At 36.8% G+C, this 17642-nt stretch overlaps 1 protein-coding gene across 1 annotated transcript; it reads right to left on the bottom strand.

Annotated features, from left to right (window-relative positions):
- Positions 1–291: 291 nt before the first annotated feature.
- Positions 292–17155, bottom strand: LOC140235485 (medium-chain acyl-CoA ligase ACSF2, mitochondrial-like). The gene is made up of 12 exons (XM_072315513.1): positions 16937–17155; positions 16243–16425; positions 15485–15603; positions 14402–14567; positions 13357–13455; positions 11956–12095; positions 10680–10851; positions 10072–10179; positions 4032–4183; positions 3071–3212; positions 1641–1751; positions 292–487 (listed from the first exon to the last, which is right to left on the bottom strand). The coding sequence occupies exons 1-12, from the start codon at positions 17153–17155 to the stop codon at positions 353–355; spliced, it is 1746 nt and encodes a 581-aa protein (XP_072171614.1). The 3' UTR covers positions 292–352.
- Positions 17156–17642: the final 487 nt, after the last annotated feature.

The raw sequence follows: 17642 nt of genomic DNA, 5'->3' as shown, positions 1-17642 counted from the left end.
AAGTTATTTCAAAACACACTATCATCTGAAGGTCTTGAGGAGCCCCAATATTTAGAGAAGAGAAGCATGGCATGCATGTAGCCTGCAGACATCATCAAACGACGGTTTTTTTGTTGTATCATATCTTCAAATCAACACACACTATAAGTATACTAACCTTAAAGTTCAAACGAATTATTGTTTATGGATACAGACTAACAACAACCATGAATCCTATACGAATACATTATCCTATTATACTTCCTTGTGTTTTTCCTAGCATCATTCGTGTTATACAATAATCTCCCACATCTTAAAAGCGATGTTCATGTCCACCAATCCGTTGTGAACCGCGTCTTCTTCGAAGGCTGATCTAGTCGACTGATTCTTCTAGTCCGAGCTTTTGAATCATCTGTTCAGAGAGTTTAAATTTCTGTACTTTGTTCGACATTGTCAGCGGGAAGCTAGATACAAACTCGACGTAGCGTGGAATCTCGTAGTGGGCGATCTAGAAAATGATGATAATTATAATAAATAAGACTTTTTTTAAAAGGACAAGATAGCAAGATATCCATTAAACATGTGGCATACACATAATTCTTCTTTGCGGTTGAAAATCAAAACAAAATATACAATATTATTGAAACTTGTAAATAATGGTTTCTTAAATTAGCCAAACGCACAACGCACAGACGAATATTTCACTCTGCAGATGGCATATGGTGATCCTTAACTTCGAGGATAAGCTCGTATCGGAGTATGGGGCGCCAAGTGTCGCATGGTATCTTTCGTCACGAAATCGGTCATGTCGTCAACAAAATCGTCATTTCTTTATTTGACGAAATTGACATTCTGTTTACGACATTGTTATTCCATTGACGAAATTGTCATTTCGTGACAAAAATGCCTATTCCATGACGAAAGAGATCATGTGACACTTGGCACCTCACACTTAACTACGAGCTTATCCTCGAAGTTAAAGATTATACCGCCTAAACGTAGCTTCTATTAGCTACAAGCTACAAAATGCAGTAACGTATTATTTCATCCGTGGTGAGAGAATGAGCTCTATTTTTCAAAAACATGAGAAAGTATTAAATATGGAATGATATACGGCATTTAATGTACCTCACGAGCACTTCGTAGGACCTTCTGTATAGAGATCAATTATGATTGCATTGAATACTATAATTTTTTCAAATTCAAACGCACCCTACAAGACAGCTATGGATTGTCGGCGTCTTCTTGATTTTCTTACAATCATTCTTTAAAACTATATGTCTTAATATCACGTAATATGCAAAACAATGTGTAAGTGTCTCTGCGCGACTGTGTGTATGTGTGTGCATGTTGCGTGTGTTTTGAAGTATTTTTGATGTGGTACTAATATTGGCGTGCTATCTAATACCGTATGAGGGCAATTACCCCTGGACGACGATATTACCCCCGGATAAATATTGGTTAGTGATAAGGTTAGAGTAAAGATTAGGGTTATAGGGTTAGGTTTAGGGTTAGAGTTTTGATTAGCGTAAGGATTAGGTTCAGGATTAGGATTAGGATTAGGGTTAGGGTTAGGATCAGGCGAAGGGTCTGGGGTAAGGTGTCCACGGGGTAATTGCCCTTAACCCATCTACTACAACACTAGATATTACATCTCTCACCTTGCCCTTGCAGTACTGGCGGATCTCGTCGGCCGAGCACGATAGGCCCTCCTTTAACTTCACGCATGCGCACAGTTCCTCTATCATCCGTTTGTCTGGAACGCCTACAATCTTTGGAATAAGATTTTTTTTTTTTCAAGATACATTTTGTGGCCTTATCTAATACAAATTATACAGAAAAGAACTATAAGCATTTAGACGATAATTTAAAGTGTTACTTTTGTAAAACAAAAGTAACAATGGGAGACAGAGCATTTGCCTGTGCAGCTCTCTAACTCTGGAATGATCTACCAATAGAAGTCCGGAAATCCCCAACCGTAGCAGTCTTTAAAGGTAGGGGATACCTTTGACAGACCTCCAAAAATGCAGCAAACATTAAATATGAACCTCAGGGGACTTGTTTAGGCCACTGCTGAGAAATTTGGAAGTCAACAGTTATCTACAATTTGAATAATGCACAAAACTCAACTACTCAGTAGTTCTGTGTGTCAGCCACACTTAAGCCTTTTTGTTGCAGTCTTCTGTATTTTTTTTTTTATCTATAAACACAAATCTAAAAGTATAAGAGCTGATGTAATAACATATAGAGTGTGTGGCAAGAATGTATATAGAAATGTTTGTAAGTTTTGATGAACTTTCTTCACAAAATATACATGATGGACACACATGCAGTGCATGGGTCTGCAAAGGTAGCCTAGTAATGTACTGGAATTTACGGTGAGCCCCGAAAAAAATTCAATTCAAAATCTAACGGTCAAAAAAAATGTACTAAATGTTACCTTCCACTTTCAATACTTTATGGGAGTTTCTAAAATGATACTCTCTTCAACATACCACATTATTTATACAACTCTTCATTTAAGGCATGCAAATGGGATTCCCTGCCTTTAAATCGCGGCTCAAAACACATCTTTTCGTTTGACTGTTCATTATTATCAAGTACTACTGAGGTTTTGCAGCGCAGAAGAATATATGTCTATAGGTTTTGCGCTTTATAAATTGATATAATATTATTATTATAATTTTATGTGGTACACACTGTAGTTGTAGTTGTTGAGTTTTTAACTGGCTTCGTATGTTCTGCATGTCATGTAGATAATGACTAGTGACGACTGATGGTTTCCGTAGTTAATCACTAGTACACTAATGGTATGGAGGAGGACGGGGATATCGCATAGATCCAGCAATGGGTTCACGTAGAGATCTGATATGCGGTATGAAGGCAACACACACTACTCCATATAGGTTAATTGGCTTGTTGATTTTGTTTATCTCTTGTGGTCTGTATATCACTGCACTTGCCGTATGATAGAATCGTCTTGCGTAGGCCTATACAACATCAATATATACAACATTCTAAGACTGCTGCACATAAGAGGAATGAACATAACATTATAAATTTCAAATTAAATTATAAATCTCTAACTTACATAGACATCTTCCACTTTGGGATGATTAAACAACAGCTGCTCAATGTGGGCGGGGAAGATGTTTTCTCCGCCCCTTATGATGACGTCTTTGCTCCGCCCCACGATGCGTACATAACCATCCTCATCCATAGTTCCAAGGTCCCTGGGTGGACGTCGACGGAAAAGGCCCAATCACAGATGCATGTTTTCAAATATGATACGGATAGTATCATTAAGTATTAGAAAAAAGCAGTCTTTTGCTGAATAGTTTTTTTTTTATTTTTTTTATTTTTTTATTCAGGTAAATGCCATGCACAGCTGCAAAAGAGTGATACAAATTGCCGAAACCACTGCACCAGCCATATTGAGTATTACTAGTGTGGCAATAAAACCTTCGAGGACCTACTCTATTGTCAATTTATCACATTAGAGTTGTATAGTATATTGATAGAAGTAGTATATTGTATTGCAACTGATTGACAAATTGCCCTGCATCGACGTAAATAAGCACTGACTTGATCAGTGTTTTAGTTGTAGCCATGGTAAAAAATCATGGGCGTACCAAACCTGGGGCCTACATACTCGAGCGGGTATGTACGCCCATGATTTTTCATCATGGCTACTACTAAAACACTAATCAAGTCAGTGCTTATTTACGTCGATGCAGGGCAATTTCAATCAGTTGCAATGAAAGCATCTCGACGGAAGAATTTCATGAATTTGAATAGTATATAGTGGTATATTGACCTTCTTCCCATAAAGGTCAATCTGTTCTGCTGTCGTTTGATTAAGATAGCAGTACAGAAATTTAATCAGAGCAGAAGAGGATTAATGATAATATTTCATATAAATTACCAGTCGAATGGAATCGTAATATTTGACTTGTTTTATCCACCTAATAAATCTATGAAGGTTACAGATATTTTTCTGGAAGATATCTCCTAAGTATAAAGATGGCTATTAAAGATTCGTCTTCGCTCACCCTGTGTGAAGCCACTGTGCTTGGTCTATCGTCTCCCTGGTTTTTTCTTCATCTCCCCAGTAACCCGCCATGTTGCACGGCGAGCGTGCGCACAGTTCCCCGGGGGAACCCAGGGGTACAATCTCACCCGTCGAAGGGTCAATGATTTTGACCTGCACTCCATGAGCAAAAGGTGACGTCATAAAAACAAACAAAAGTCATTACCATAGGGAATATCATAATACATAACTTCTGTCTCGGTCAGCAGTGCTTTGAATGTGATCTCCCAATACCCAGTCAATTATACCTTCATTACTTCACGACGTGCCGCATACGTGCCGCATAAACTTAATCAGAATTGTGAAATTTGTGCACGAAATTCTCAAAATCATCATTAAAATGTGAGCAGTTCCAGATCGGCTATGTAATGTGGACCTCCCAGGACGGAATTGTGAGTTTCTCGTATAATTTTAAATGACTTTTGATTAAGAAAAATCTAACCCAATTTGGCACCTATACAACCTTGAAAGCACTACACGGTGATCATCCAAATTCCAATCGGACAGCAACGGGCTGGCATGTATAGCTCTCAATCCGATCGTGAAATCTTGAAACTTCGTGCCTCTCAGCCCATGACAGATTAACAAGGTTGGTTAACTCTTTTCTTGCGGAACAAAAGCCCTTACCCCCGTCTATTGTTTGCTGCACCCCTCTGGCCAAATTTACTAAATGGAAGGGCAAGATCGTGGCACCTCTGAAAAGAAAGTGGCGCGAAATGTGGGCACAAGACAAACGCGGCAATCACAAGCGGCATGTGAAATATCCTGTCCATGCCTGAGCATAACGGATCTCATCGGCAACAAGGAGTTTTTAGAAGCAATTAAAAAAAAAAACAGTGAAAAAGGCAATCAGAGAGGAACTTCAAGAACTTAAACAAGAAGTCAACAGGGTGTCTAGACAAGCAGAGGTAAACGAATCAAAGATTGTTGCACTCGAGGTCGAGAATGGAAACAAAGATAAACAAATCACAAATCTTTTGAAACGTCTCGAAAGTCAAGAGGAAGCAATGAATAGACTTCAAAATAAAACCAAGGAGGCTGAGCAATACTCAAGGAGAAACTGTGTGAGAGTTTTTGGGATACCAGAAATCAAAGGTGAAATTACAGATGCGGTCGTGATCCAAGTCGCCAAAGACAAGCTCGGCATCGACCTTCGTATCGACGATATCGACCGCAGCCACCGCGTCGGAGCGATCCAGAGGACAGAACCAACGAGTGGAGGGTCTCAGTCTACTTCAGTCTCGGTGGAGGGAAGACCAAGACAAGCATCCTCACAGTCGACTTCGTCAACACCGACATCGTGGGCCGCTGTCGCTACAGAAGCTAAGCGGAAAAACGCGCGTCACCGTCCTATCATTGTGAAATTTTCGACGTACCGAGCTCGACAATCCGTCATGGCAGTGAGGCGCCGACTAAAAAACTCCGGTATATCCATTGTGGAAGACCTAACATCATCAAACTACGAGATACTCAAGGAAGCGAGATTGTCATCAAAAGTATCTGCAGCGTGGTCGCAAGATGGACGCATCTTCGTAGCACTAAAACCAGCAACAAACGGGAAGTCCATCAGAAAACTCATCAGTACTGTGGACGAAGCACGTAAACTGAGGTGATAACGTAACAGTATTATAAATGAAATCATATCTAATTATAACCCCTGGGAGGTCTGCCATCTCTATAAACTTTTGATATTCAAATTTGACTTTATACTTTTCGTAGAAAATTTCCAAACTGTGTGTTTGTATAGCATTTTTTTTTTCGTCTGACTTACTTTTCTTTTTTTTTTCTTTTTTTCATTGATTGTTGATTCTCAGAACTGTCTCAATCCCTATATGTTAACTTACCCATGTAATTGTTGTGAAAAATCTGTCAAATCAAATCAAAAGGCTCTTCTCTGTACTGTTTGTAAAAACTGGATTCATATGCATGTGCCGGTGTCTCTGACACGCTGTATAACGATCCTTTGCAACATTTTGTAGAATGGCGTTGTCCAAAATGTATTTTTACCTTGCTTCCTTTTAACAGTGTTGAGAATAATGAAATTGAATACAACTGCTCAGATGACAAACATGTGCAAGTTTTAAGAAAAAGTAATGCCATCAATAACACCCACATGCGTAAATTTGATCAATTGTCTAAAAAAAGGTTTTAAATTCACCCATTTGAACATTACAAGTTTATTGAAAAACATTGATGAAGTCCGGTTATTCTTAAGTGAGAATGATGTAGATGTATTTGCTTTAAATGAAACCCGATTGGATGATACTGTTGCCGAAAATGAAGTATCTGTTCCCATGTATAATATTGTGCGCAAAGACAGAGACCGAAAGGGACGAGGTGTAGCTATCTATGTTAAAGATTGTATTGATTTTGACATCATTGAACATGATACATTATCTCGCTTAGAAGCTGTATGTATTAAGATGTGTCCCAAGAAAGTAAAACCAATATATTTTATCAATTGGTATAGACCACCAAATTCTAAATTAGAAGTAATGAGTTTATATGAAAACTTGCTTCAGTTTGTTGATAGTTTTCATGCTGATATTATAATCGTTGGTGACGTCAACTGTGATCTTATGAGTAGAAAACATAACTCTGTACGTGTTAGATATGAAAATATAAATGATATGTATACAATGGAGCAAATTAATACCTGTGAGCCCACAAGAACTACCCATAAGTAAGCAACTTTGATTGATCATATGGTGACCAATAACCCCTTGCATGTAAATTCATTTGGTGTAATATATGAAGAGTTTGTTTGCAAAAACCGATAAGTCCATTTTTGAAGATTTTGAAGTACGGTCTCTGTGATACAGTACAAAATAATACCTTTTAAATGATATATTGGTCACTACATAGAAAGGTATATTTTTGAAGTTATGGTCAAAAGAATCAAAATTTTTCTTATTATTCTGTTTATTTTTCTTGACCTTTAATTGCAAATATCTCCATTTAGCAAATATGGACTTATCGGTTTTTGCAAACAAACCCTTCATATATAGGTATGAGTGATCACTCAATGAGTTATGTGGTGTGGAAAGGGAAATCCTCTAAATCTGAACCTCGTTTTATTCAATATGGAAATATGAATAATATTGATATGGATGATTTTAAACAAGACTTAAGGGATCAACCATGGCAAAGTGTTAAGGACTGTTCAAACTTAGATGATGCTGTTTGTAAGTGGGAAGAATTGTTAATGCAAGTAGTAAATAAACATATATCTAAAAAGAAAAAACGAGTTAGGAATTAAGTATGCCCCTGGATGAACTCAAACATACATAAACTCATGAAAGAGCGGAATAAATTAAAGAAAAGGGCTTGGAAAAAGAAAGACCTTAATTTGATGGATCAGTACAAGCAACTGAGGAATAAGGTTACAGCAGAAGTAAGAAACTTAAAGAAAAATTATTTTGTTAATAAATTAACCAGCAATGATAATAAACCAGACCAGGTGTGGAAAACATTAAACAATTTATTACCAAAAAAAAATAATAATAATAATAATAATAATAATTCAAATTTAAATAAGGACAATGAACAGTTAGCAAATTCGTTTAATTCATTCTTCTCCAATGTAGGTCAGAATTTGTCTGAATCAATACCTAGGCGTGACATTGATAACCCAAATCTAGTCCCAGCAGGGGATTCGTCAAATGAAAATAAGTTTGAGTTGGCCCCCGTTTCTGAAAATGAAGTATTAACAGAACTTAGGAAACTCAAAAATAAGATATCCACTGGTATTGACGGAATCTCATCTGCCATTTTAAAAATGTCAGCTAGAGCAATCGCACCTACTTTAACCTATCTAATAAATAGGTCAATTGTTGAAAAAAAAAAATGTTCCATCCCGATGGAAATTAGCCAAAATTATTCCTTTGTTTAAGAAAGGGGATAAAAGTAGCCCAGATAATTACAGGCCAATATTTTTATTGCCAGTAGTATCTAAAGTGTTAGAACGTGTTGTGCACAAGCAATTGCTTAATTATATTCGAGTTAATAGTTTACTAGCAATGGAACAGTCTGGACATGTGCTGGATCCAGACTATTACACTCCACACTTCGTAAACGTTACAGATGAATGGCTTCATGCCATGGATAAACAATGTTACACGGGAGTAGTATTTGTCGACCTGAGAAAAGCGTTCGACACTGTTGACCATGAAGTGTTACTAGAAAAATCAAAGCACATAGGAATGAGTGACTCCAGTATAATATGGTTTAGAGAATATTTACAAAATAGACGAATTGTAACTCAAGTAGGAAGCACATTATCACGCGAACAATGTATTTCATATGGCGTACCCCAAGGATCAATATTGGGACCTTTACTGTTTGCCCTTTATATAAATGACATGGTTAAAACTGTTGAAAATTGTAAAATCCACCTATACGCTGATGACACTGTTTTGTATTTTTCAAGTAAAAATCCTCATACTGTTCAACAGAAATTGCAACAGGAATTAAATACGATCTCTGACTGGATGTGTAAAAACAGACTGAGTTTAAACTGTGATAAAACAGTATGTATGTTTATTGGAAATAGAAAGTTACTGAACAAATGTAATGAATTAAATTTGAATGTAAATGGGGAAAAATTGGAACAGGTAAATCATGTGAAATACTTAGGTGTATCAGTAGATGCGGAATTAAATTGGATTACACAAGTTGAAAGTGTCTGTAAAAAAGTGAGTAAAATGCTGAGCTTTATGGGCAGACTTAGGCATATAATCAATGAACAAAGTATGAATTTAATATATAAGTCTTTCATTTTACCACAGTTTGATTATGCCGACATTGTTTGGGATTCTGGAAAGCGTAATCATGTAAATATGATTCAAAAACTTCAGAATAGAGCTGGAAGAATAATTTTGAACATAAATCCATATTCTCACACGTCTACCCGTCAAGTGCACCAAACTCTCCAATGGGATTATCTTGTCTCTCGACGTAAACAGCATCTACTGCAATTAGTTTACAAGGCATTACATGACATGACACCGTCTTATTTGACCGATAGATTTGAACCCAAGGAGAATTCGTATTCATTGCGGTCTAATTTCAATTTACACTTTAATATTCCAAGAACAAATTATTGTAAGAGAATGGTTTCATACAGAGGTAGTAGGGAGTTCAATTCACTCCCTTTGTCAATAAAAAAGGCAACCAGTATAGATATTTTCAAGCGATCACTGCAAGAGCACATCTCTTCTTATGTTTGATATAACTCAGTACATGACAGATCACTAATACATAAATTAATGGGAAATGTATATTTTTCAATTTCTTTCTTTTTCCTTTTCTTTTCTTTTCTTTTCTTGTTTTTTTTTTCTTTCTTCTCATTGTATGTATTTTGATTTGTTGCTTAATTGAAGAAACTGTATTACTTTAATTTATACTGGACCCTCCTGTAAAACAGCGGGACCATAATGGTCCTCTTCGCTGAGTGAGGCTATCCAGCCGTATTATTTATGAATTTTTGTATCACATGATTTGTAATGTTGATTTTTATATTTACGGAAATAAATTACCATACCATTACCAAGTGGTTTAACTTTGAGTGTAGAATAGGAAACATTATCTTTCTTGATTGTATTGTTTTCAACAAACATTCACTCCCAACATGAATTCATTTCTTATTAATGTATTTGCAAAAGCAGCATAAAAATAATTGTACAACGTGTATCTGATTTCTTGAAATGTTTAGCAGTACCTGTATAAAAGAACCATTAGCTTTGCGAAAAAGGAACAACTTTTTATGGTGCTCTGTTTGACGGAGGTGTATACATGGCTTAATTATGTTTAATTTTCAAGAGCTCAGAAACTCAAATTCCCCATCTTTAGGATTTCAAGCAAGTGACGGTTTGCAGGTGGTGGTCATGAGACGGGTGATTAAAGGCTTGACAGGTTTTGCAAGAATTTATGATTTTGTTGAAAGTTCCAAGTTCAAAAAGAATGATTTCAATTGTCATTCATTTCTATTTATCATACATTACCTCGTACCAAGGCGCGGCACGCCCCACTGTGGAGAAGCGGACATCTGGGGCGTCGTCCTTTCTGGAGATCGTGATTGCACCACTCGATTCAGTCATGCCATACACGATCTAGGACGAAGGAAACATACAAATTCACCGTTATTTTTTTTTAATTGTTTGTCCTTGTTTCTTGTGTGTGTGTGTGTGTGTGTGTGTGAGAGAGAGAGTGTCTGTGTGTGTGTATTTTGGTGGGTGTGAGTGTTTCTTGTTATTATACTCTGTGTTCTACGTGTCCCATGTTAGTGCCTCGCCCTGCATCGGACGGTGAGGGGTGAATGGGCCAAGTTATACCATGCTCATCTTTCTACATCAGGTGGCATTCCCATAAACCCCCATAAACTGATGAGGCAATTTTTTTATAACACATATTTTAACGGCACAGGACCTGGGTGGAGGAGACTTGTTTAACTGCATAACGGCCTCTGAGCGATTATGATGCTGTAATTCTCTTCTATCTTCATTTCTATATTAGTTTATCACTAGTAAAGAAAAATGAAAATGAATCGAGAGTGGAGACATAAACAAAACGAGCTTGTGAAATGTGAGTGACACAATATTTCAGGTCCTACCACAAAGTGTTCCATGGACGGAATTACTGAGCGGAGCTTATCGGCCAGCGTTTTAGGCACCATACTTCCACCGGTGAGGGCGCAAGTGAAACTTCTGAGGTCGAAAGTTTGCAGCTCTGGGTGATGTAGCATGTCGATGAGCATTGTAGGTGTACCAAAGAAATGTGAACACCTGTGAGAAAATCAGATAGGTAGAATCATCAGTTACGTGGACATGCTTCAGTTATATCGATCAGTTAGGAAGTTCTTTTCAGATACCGAAAATATACTCACAATATTATCTCAAATGATTCCTAGACCTAACCAAACCATCACGACCAACAAAAACAGAGTAAAGCAGTGTTTGGTTTCGTTTAGCTAAAACGTTTTTTTTTTTTTTTTTTTTTTTTTTTCATGAGGTGCTTTATTTATTTGTTAGTCTTTGTATATAATTATTATTCACGTAAACATACAGTTTTATTTTCGTAGGTCTATCAGTGAGCGCAATCATAAACCTGCAGATTTACAGTGTAATAAATGATATCTTTCTATCATTAATAGTGAAGCAACCTATATGGCTTTCTTTGAGTAGTGCAAATGAAGAAGATTAACAATCATAAAGGTGATGAAACAAAAACAATGAAAGATCATTCGAAATTGAGTCACTTTAGACAAAATATAATGACAGTGACTTGTAAGCACTTGTATCATAATATCAAAATAATTACAAGGAGTTCTACTAGTTTAGTAAATATCCTAAAAAGCACATCATCAGTGTAGTACAGTGCTGAAGTATACGTAATTCTATTATTACGTTTAAAGGTAATTAGAAGTCCGTATCTTGGCTGCTACCAATCAATTAATCAATTCGAGAAACTATGATATCTTATCTTATAACTTTCTAATTTGTTGTTGTTGCCAAAGTCCGCGAATTTTCTATAGCGGCTAGTTATTTGTTTGTAATCGCTGCATTGAATCCGACACTTTGAAGATCTAGTAGATTTTGTCTTCAACGTGATTGTTTGTTTGTGTGTGTGTGAACAAGTCATCCTGCAGTTATGGTTATCTTGATGAGGGCTAAAACAAATTCAAGTATAAAAATTTGTGTATATTTGGTTACCATTTACATCCACGGCTATTGAAAAATTAGGGGCTTTGAAAAAAAAAAAACCAAACAAACAAACCCAAGAACATCATAGTGCCTCTTTGCGTAACAGCCCTCCTCCGCGATGTAGATGTACTCTTCTGAGATGTGTATGTAGACAATAAAATCCATTAATAGCTATGTTATACCTACCTTTCTTCCTCCATGGCCCGTATACAGGCGTCTGCATCGAAGCCATCTGAAGGTAACACCACTTTCCCTCCGTTAATCAAGGAGATGATAATAGCTCCCATGCCGAATAAGTGGAACAATGGGGTCGGCACGCAAGACGACTGAGGAGAAAGAATTTTTGGAAATTATTATTATCATTATTATGACTGTTATTATTATCATTGTTGTAAGCAGTAGTAACAGTAGTAGTATTGTTATCATCATCATTTCTATTATCACCGTTCTTATAGCGCAAAATACCTTTGGTAAGGTCTCTATGCTGTAGAGAGAGAAAAAACAAGGAAAAGATAACTACAGACACAAAAAAGTACTGCATATAGGTCATTATCTAACAATCGTTATGCTACCTTTTAAACAAAATAACTTTTTAACGATGTTTTGAACTTTTCACTTGTACTTGCAGTTTGCGATGTTGTTCCATAGTTCTGGGGCAGCATGCCTGAAACTTCGTTTACCATCACCATTGTAGTTTGTTGAAATGGAGGGTATACTATTATTAATCATTATGTTTGTTCACTTCTTTATTTCAGTCGTTGTCATTCTTTCTTGCCCTTCTGATCGTGTTACAATGTCCTCAACTTGCTACTGGAAACGCTTAATGAATAGATATTTAATCAGATTATTGTCATTCGTAATCGCACTGAATCATTCCTGATCCTACCAAAGATAATGTATTGAAGCGATGTGGAAATCAAACCTTGTATGCTTGTTTGATGACAACTTGTAGTCAGGGGACAGTAAAATGATAATTACACATGGGCGGATTTCAGAAATTAATGTTATCGAACGCGCTACTTATACAGTATACGTCTTTTCAAGACCTCTGATGTGGGCGATGCAAATGATTATAAAAGCATAAAATATAATTGTATACGCAAACTACTGTATTAAAGGGGATGGCTATTAGTAACTGATCAGTGGGAATCAGTGGGAATGCTGGGGATGATTGTTCCAATTCTTGTGGGATTCATTTAAGAGTACATTATATATCTATTGTTGTGTAAAATGTATTTGCTTCAGAATGGTCTCATATGCAAGTAATGTGCAGTTTAATGCCTCGTCACTGTACAGGCATGCTAGCCTGGAAACATTAAACTGCACATTACTTGAATATGAGGCCATTCTCAAGCAAACAATTTTCACACAACAATAGATATATAATGTACTCTTAAGTGAATCCAACAAGGATTGGAACAATCATCCCCCAGCATTTCCACTGATTCCCACTGATCAGATACTATAGCCATCCCCTTTAAATCTTGCAAAGTAAGTTGTATATTCATCATAAACAACGATAGTATTCTATCAAGCAAAGAACAATAGACTTTGAAAGAAAAAGAAAAACAACATGACCAAGCTCACAATGTGCGAGGTTTTCGGTAGCATGAACTCAATGATTCTCATGTTGTTAAGAAGACCAAAGTGAGTTAGAGACGTAGCCTTGGGGCTCCCAGTCGTTCCCTGAAAAAAAAAAACACCCACAAAAATAACAATAAAAAAAGAGAAACGCATGTGACACTGTCGTCATTATGGATAATATGATTATAATCATATTATTCATGATGACGACATGACACATACTATCATCATTACGAGAGATACTTCATTCATCATTTTCATTTCACATATTTTATTATAGTAATATTAAATTCTTCATTTTCTCTAGAACATATAAATATGAAACAATGACAGTGAATGAGAGCATGTGCTTCCATTCATAAATCAAGTTAATGTTTGATATGTACTTGTCTTGCCACTGTTTGAAGCCAAGAAAAAAAAAAGAAGAAATAATCCAAACAATTTGTCATTGTGTTTTGTTTCAATGAAAATGGTGTCCGAGGGGAACAGTGTATCAATGATGTTGGCGGAGATGGAATAAGCCGAATAAGGATTTGTATAACTTCCCTATTAAATACCAAAATTTGTCACCGAACCTATCTGATGCTAATACTCTGGCAGGTTTATATGATCAAATTTTCTCGAGATATTCGATAGAAATTGCACGGATTGACAAAAATCGGGTGCTGTTCTTTATTCCTAAGGTTCGCTATTCCGAAGGTTCGTTATTCCGAAGGGACGTTAATCCGAAACACGCAAATTCCCTATACCTAGAGGTTCGTTAATCCGAAAATGAAAAAGGGTTCGTTAATCCGAAAATTTGTGGCGTTATTCCGAAGATTTGTTACTCCGAAGATTGGTTAATCCGAAAATGAAATTCGGAACAATGAACCTTCGGAATAACGAATCTTAGGAATAAAGTGCCTTCGGAATAACGAACCTTCGGAATAACGAGCTGTAACCGACAAACCAGCACCAAAGAGCCGTCTTTTATTTTTGATAACGATTTGTATGGCTGTAAAAGCCGTGTGTTGTTTAATCGAGCAACGTTACAGCAACGTTGTCTCACCGAAGTAAACTGGATGTTGATGACGTCATCAAACTGCAAAGTTTTTCGGCCTTGGTCGACAAGAGCGCGCTCCTCAGCTCCGCCCATCTGCATGACGTCATTCATAGAGAAAGCTCCCGGGTGGGCTTCGTCACCCATGACGATAACTGACTCCAACTGAGGAAAGCTGGGGAGAGTGCGAGGTGGGCATTATTTGTTTAATAAAACAAAATAAGGTAAAGAATTTTGTAATGCAAACAAAATGTTACGTGAAAAACATTGGGTTCATCATCATTTCTATATCTAAGGTAGGAAAAATTCTACACTAAATCATACATGTGCTGGAAAATAGTCCTGAAGTTGACATTGACGAGGATTGCACCCTTAGAAAAGGATAAGAAGGAAATATTAACAATGTGCAATCCCTAAACCCATTTCTGAAAGACAAAGGTACAGTTATTATACGCGTGTCGCACATATTTATAGAGAGTTTAGGTCATGACATTGTGTCAGTTGGGGCAGGGTCCAGTACATCAGTATTCATAGTGTAATAATAGCTTTATTAATCAAGAGTAAACATAATGCTGTTGCTATTTTTGCAGTTAGGTAGAGAGACAAGGCCACGTATTAGTGTCTTATCATTATTCAATTTAGATCCCCCATACTTAATGAACGGTGTCTCAAAATAACCAGTAATCATATATATATATATATATATATATATATATATATATATATATATATATATATACGCATTGCGATAACGCAGGTCATAAGGTTCAAGGGGCCCATTTAAACAATGAATTGTATTGTCAAATATTGTCATTCACATGGGTAATAATAAATCTTTGTCCTGCAGTATACGATGTCCTCATTATTTCCGATACATTATTGCCTTGGACGTTTCCGCCTTGGACAATGTAATCATTGTCGTGCGTCAGTCTGAATTATGTATGTCAATGTCGATCAAAGACAAGATCATCTCATTAGTATTTTGGTTATCATCTCACATTACACTTAGCGCTAAAAATTGTAAATTCATTTGCCATGTTTATGTTAGAATGATTAAAAAACGGAATAAATTGGTTGCGATGGTATAGATACGTCTTGCTCTTGATGTGACCTGGTGTTGAATTCTGAAGTTCGGGACACGACTCGGCCAGCATGTTGTAGTAGTGCTGCGTCTTATAGGGACCAGATGCCACGATAGCTTTGATGCCAACCTGAAACAAAAGAAATAAAAGAACAGCAGCACATGAATAGAGTATAGTATTATAATTAGTCTTTTGCCAAACACTGTTCTGCCTCTGTCGGAGAACAGGTCTATCCATTCCTAAGTTGACTGAATCAGTCCACAATGAATTCGAGTTGGATAATAATAATACATTACACTGTACTCAAAAGCTATACGTTTTTAAAGTAAGATATAGGAAGAAAAGAATACGTATTGCTCCTTAAGACCCGAGAAGGTAGACGGATATTTGTTGTTGTTGTTGTTGTTGTTGTTACAGAACATTAAATATTCAATTAATTACTAAATGGCAATGAAAGGGTAACGAGAGAAAATTTAATCTCTTCTCATGAAGGCTTTCTGAAACTTGTCTTCAGTCTGTCAAAAACATTTCGTATATACCTTTGATATTCGTGACACGATTACGGCGTACAGGCGAAGCTCCGTAGGATATCATTTACAAATCTGTTATGAAATAGCTATCATAACTATACGATAAGACCATAATGACTTGGATCCCTTGATGAAGAGTTGTCTTAAGTAAGTTTTTTGTTCTTTGTTTGGGTTACTTGTTTATTTGTTGTTGTTTGTTTGTTTCGCTGTTGTTTTTAGGGGGAGATGAAAATCTTGCCTTTTTCAGCGAGTACTGGATGTCGTCCTTCTGGTAGGCTGGGTTCAGGTTGACCAGAATGGCGCCGATTCTGGCGGCAGCAAACTGGGTCAGGACCCAAGAGTAGGAGTTAGGAGCCCAGACTCCCAGTCGATCACTGCGTCGGATTCCGATGGACAGGAGACCCGCAGCAAAGCGATCTGCCTGCAGAAATAATAACGAATTATACATACCCACACTTCTTTTCTCTATATCTATCCATGATTGTAAATAAGTACAGCGTATAACTGTGGATCCGGCTTTACGGAGACAATGTCTCCTTGTACATTTTCAACTACATCACATTCACATTCTGTGCTGCTGACATTGCTTATCTACATATCTCAACAAAGCTGGATAGAGAGTTATGTGAATGTATATAATATATATGTATATATATATATATATATATATATATATATATATATATATATATATATATATATATATATATGTATATATATATATATATATATATATATATATACGTGATATATATATCTTTCTCTCACTCTGAATATTTTACTGTAAACATTATTAAGCATTGTTTTCATGTGTCTGGAATGTCTTTTTTTTCGCTGCTATTTTATCATTTTATTTAAATCATTGACAGTTCCATTATAATGATCATCATTTTCCTGATTGTTGATTCATAATCAGTAAAAAGTGCACTGACCTCCTCCCTAAACTGGAGATAGGTCTTCCGTATGCCCTCTGCGGAGGACACCACAAACTCCGTGTCGGGCGATGCCTCCGTGACGTCATCGAGAACCTGGCCAATGGTCTTGCCCTGTAAGGGCAGTGACGTAGGGAAGTCCTGCCCGTGTGAGTAGCTGATAGTATACTTATTCCTGACTGGACTTTGGCAGCTGCTGATGACCGGAAACAGATGCATAGTTATATACATGTATATAATATTGTTGTCATCATATCTAATGTCTTTAGCTCAAGTGCCATGGCCTTCTCCTTTGTTTCTATCATACATGTATAACTTACTGTGCTTCCTAATGGGCCAAAGATGGATCATTTTTCTCTGGATAACGTCTGTTTCTTCTGAATCGGTAAAAGCTGCGAAGAACGGTACAATTAATACACTAGACGTAATGATAATGGTGCTCAGGGTGCTAAATACTGGTAATAATGATACTATAGCAACAACATTGGTCCACGTTTACAAAGTTACTTTAGTCTCCTCAGTGATGTCAAATTTCTGTCAGTGGGCCCTGTCATTGTATACCCCACCCCGCAATGTTCATACAATCCTACGCGTGGGTCGAAAGGGGTAATACTGCAGACTGATGTTAGTCTAGTCCCCGTTGTCCCGAGTCATATCATTGTCATCATCCACTAATAGAAACCATGTGATCTCAACAAGGACCACT

Source organism: Diadema setosum, chromosome 11 (assembly GCF_964275005.1).
Source record: "Diadema setosum chromosome 11, eeDiaSeto1, whole genome shotgun sequence".
Lineage (NCBI taxonomy): Eukaryota > Metazoa > Echinodermata > Echinoidea > Diadematoida > Diadematidae > Diadema > Diadema setosum.
This window is presented reverse-complemented; position numbering and strand designations above follow the sequence as displayed.

Coding starts and splice junctions, on each gene's coding strand:
- LOC140235485 (XM_072315513.1), bottom strand. CDS start 17,155: ATGCATCTGTTTCCGGTCATCAGCAGCTGCCAAAGTCCAGTCAGGAAT. Junction 15,604..16,242: donor TCCAGTACTCGCTGAAAAAG/GCAAGATTTTCA, acceptor CTTTTGTTTCAG/GTTGGCATCAAAGCTATCGT. Junction 4,184..10,071: donor GTGCCGCGCCTTGGTACGAG/GTAATGTATGAT, acceptor CATGGAGTGCAG/GTCAAAATCATTGACCCTTC.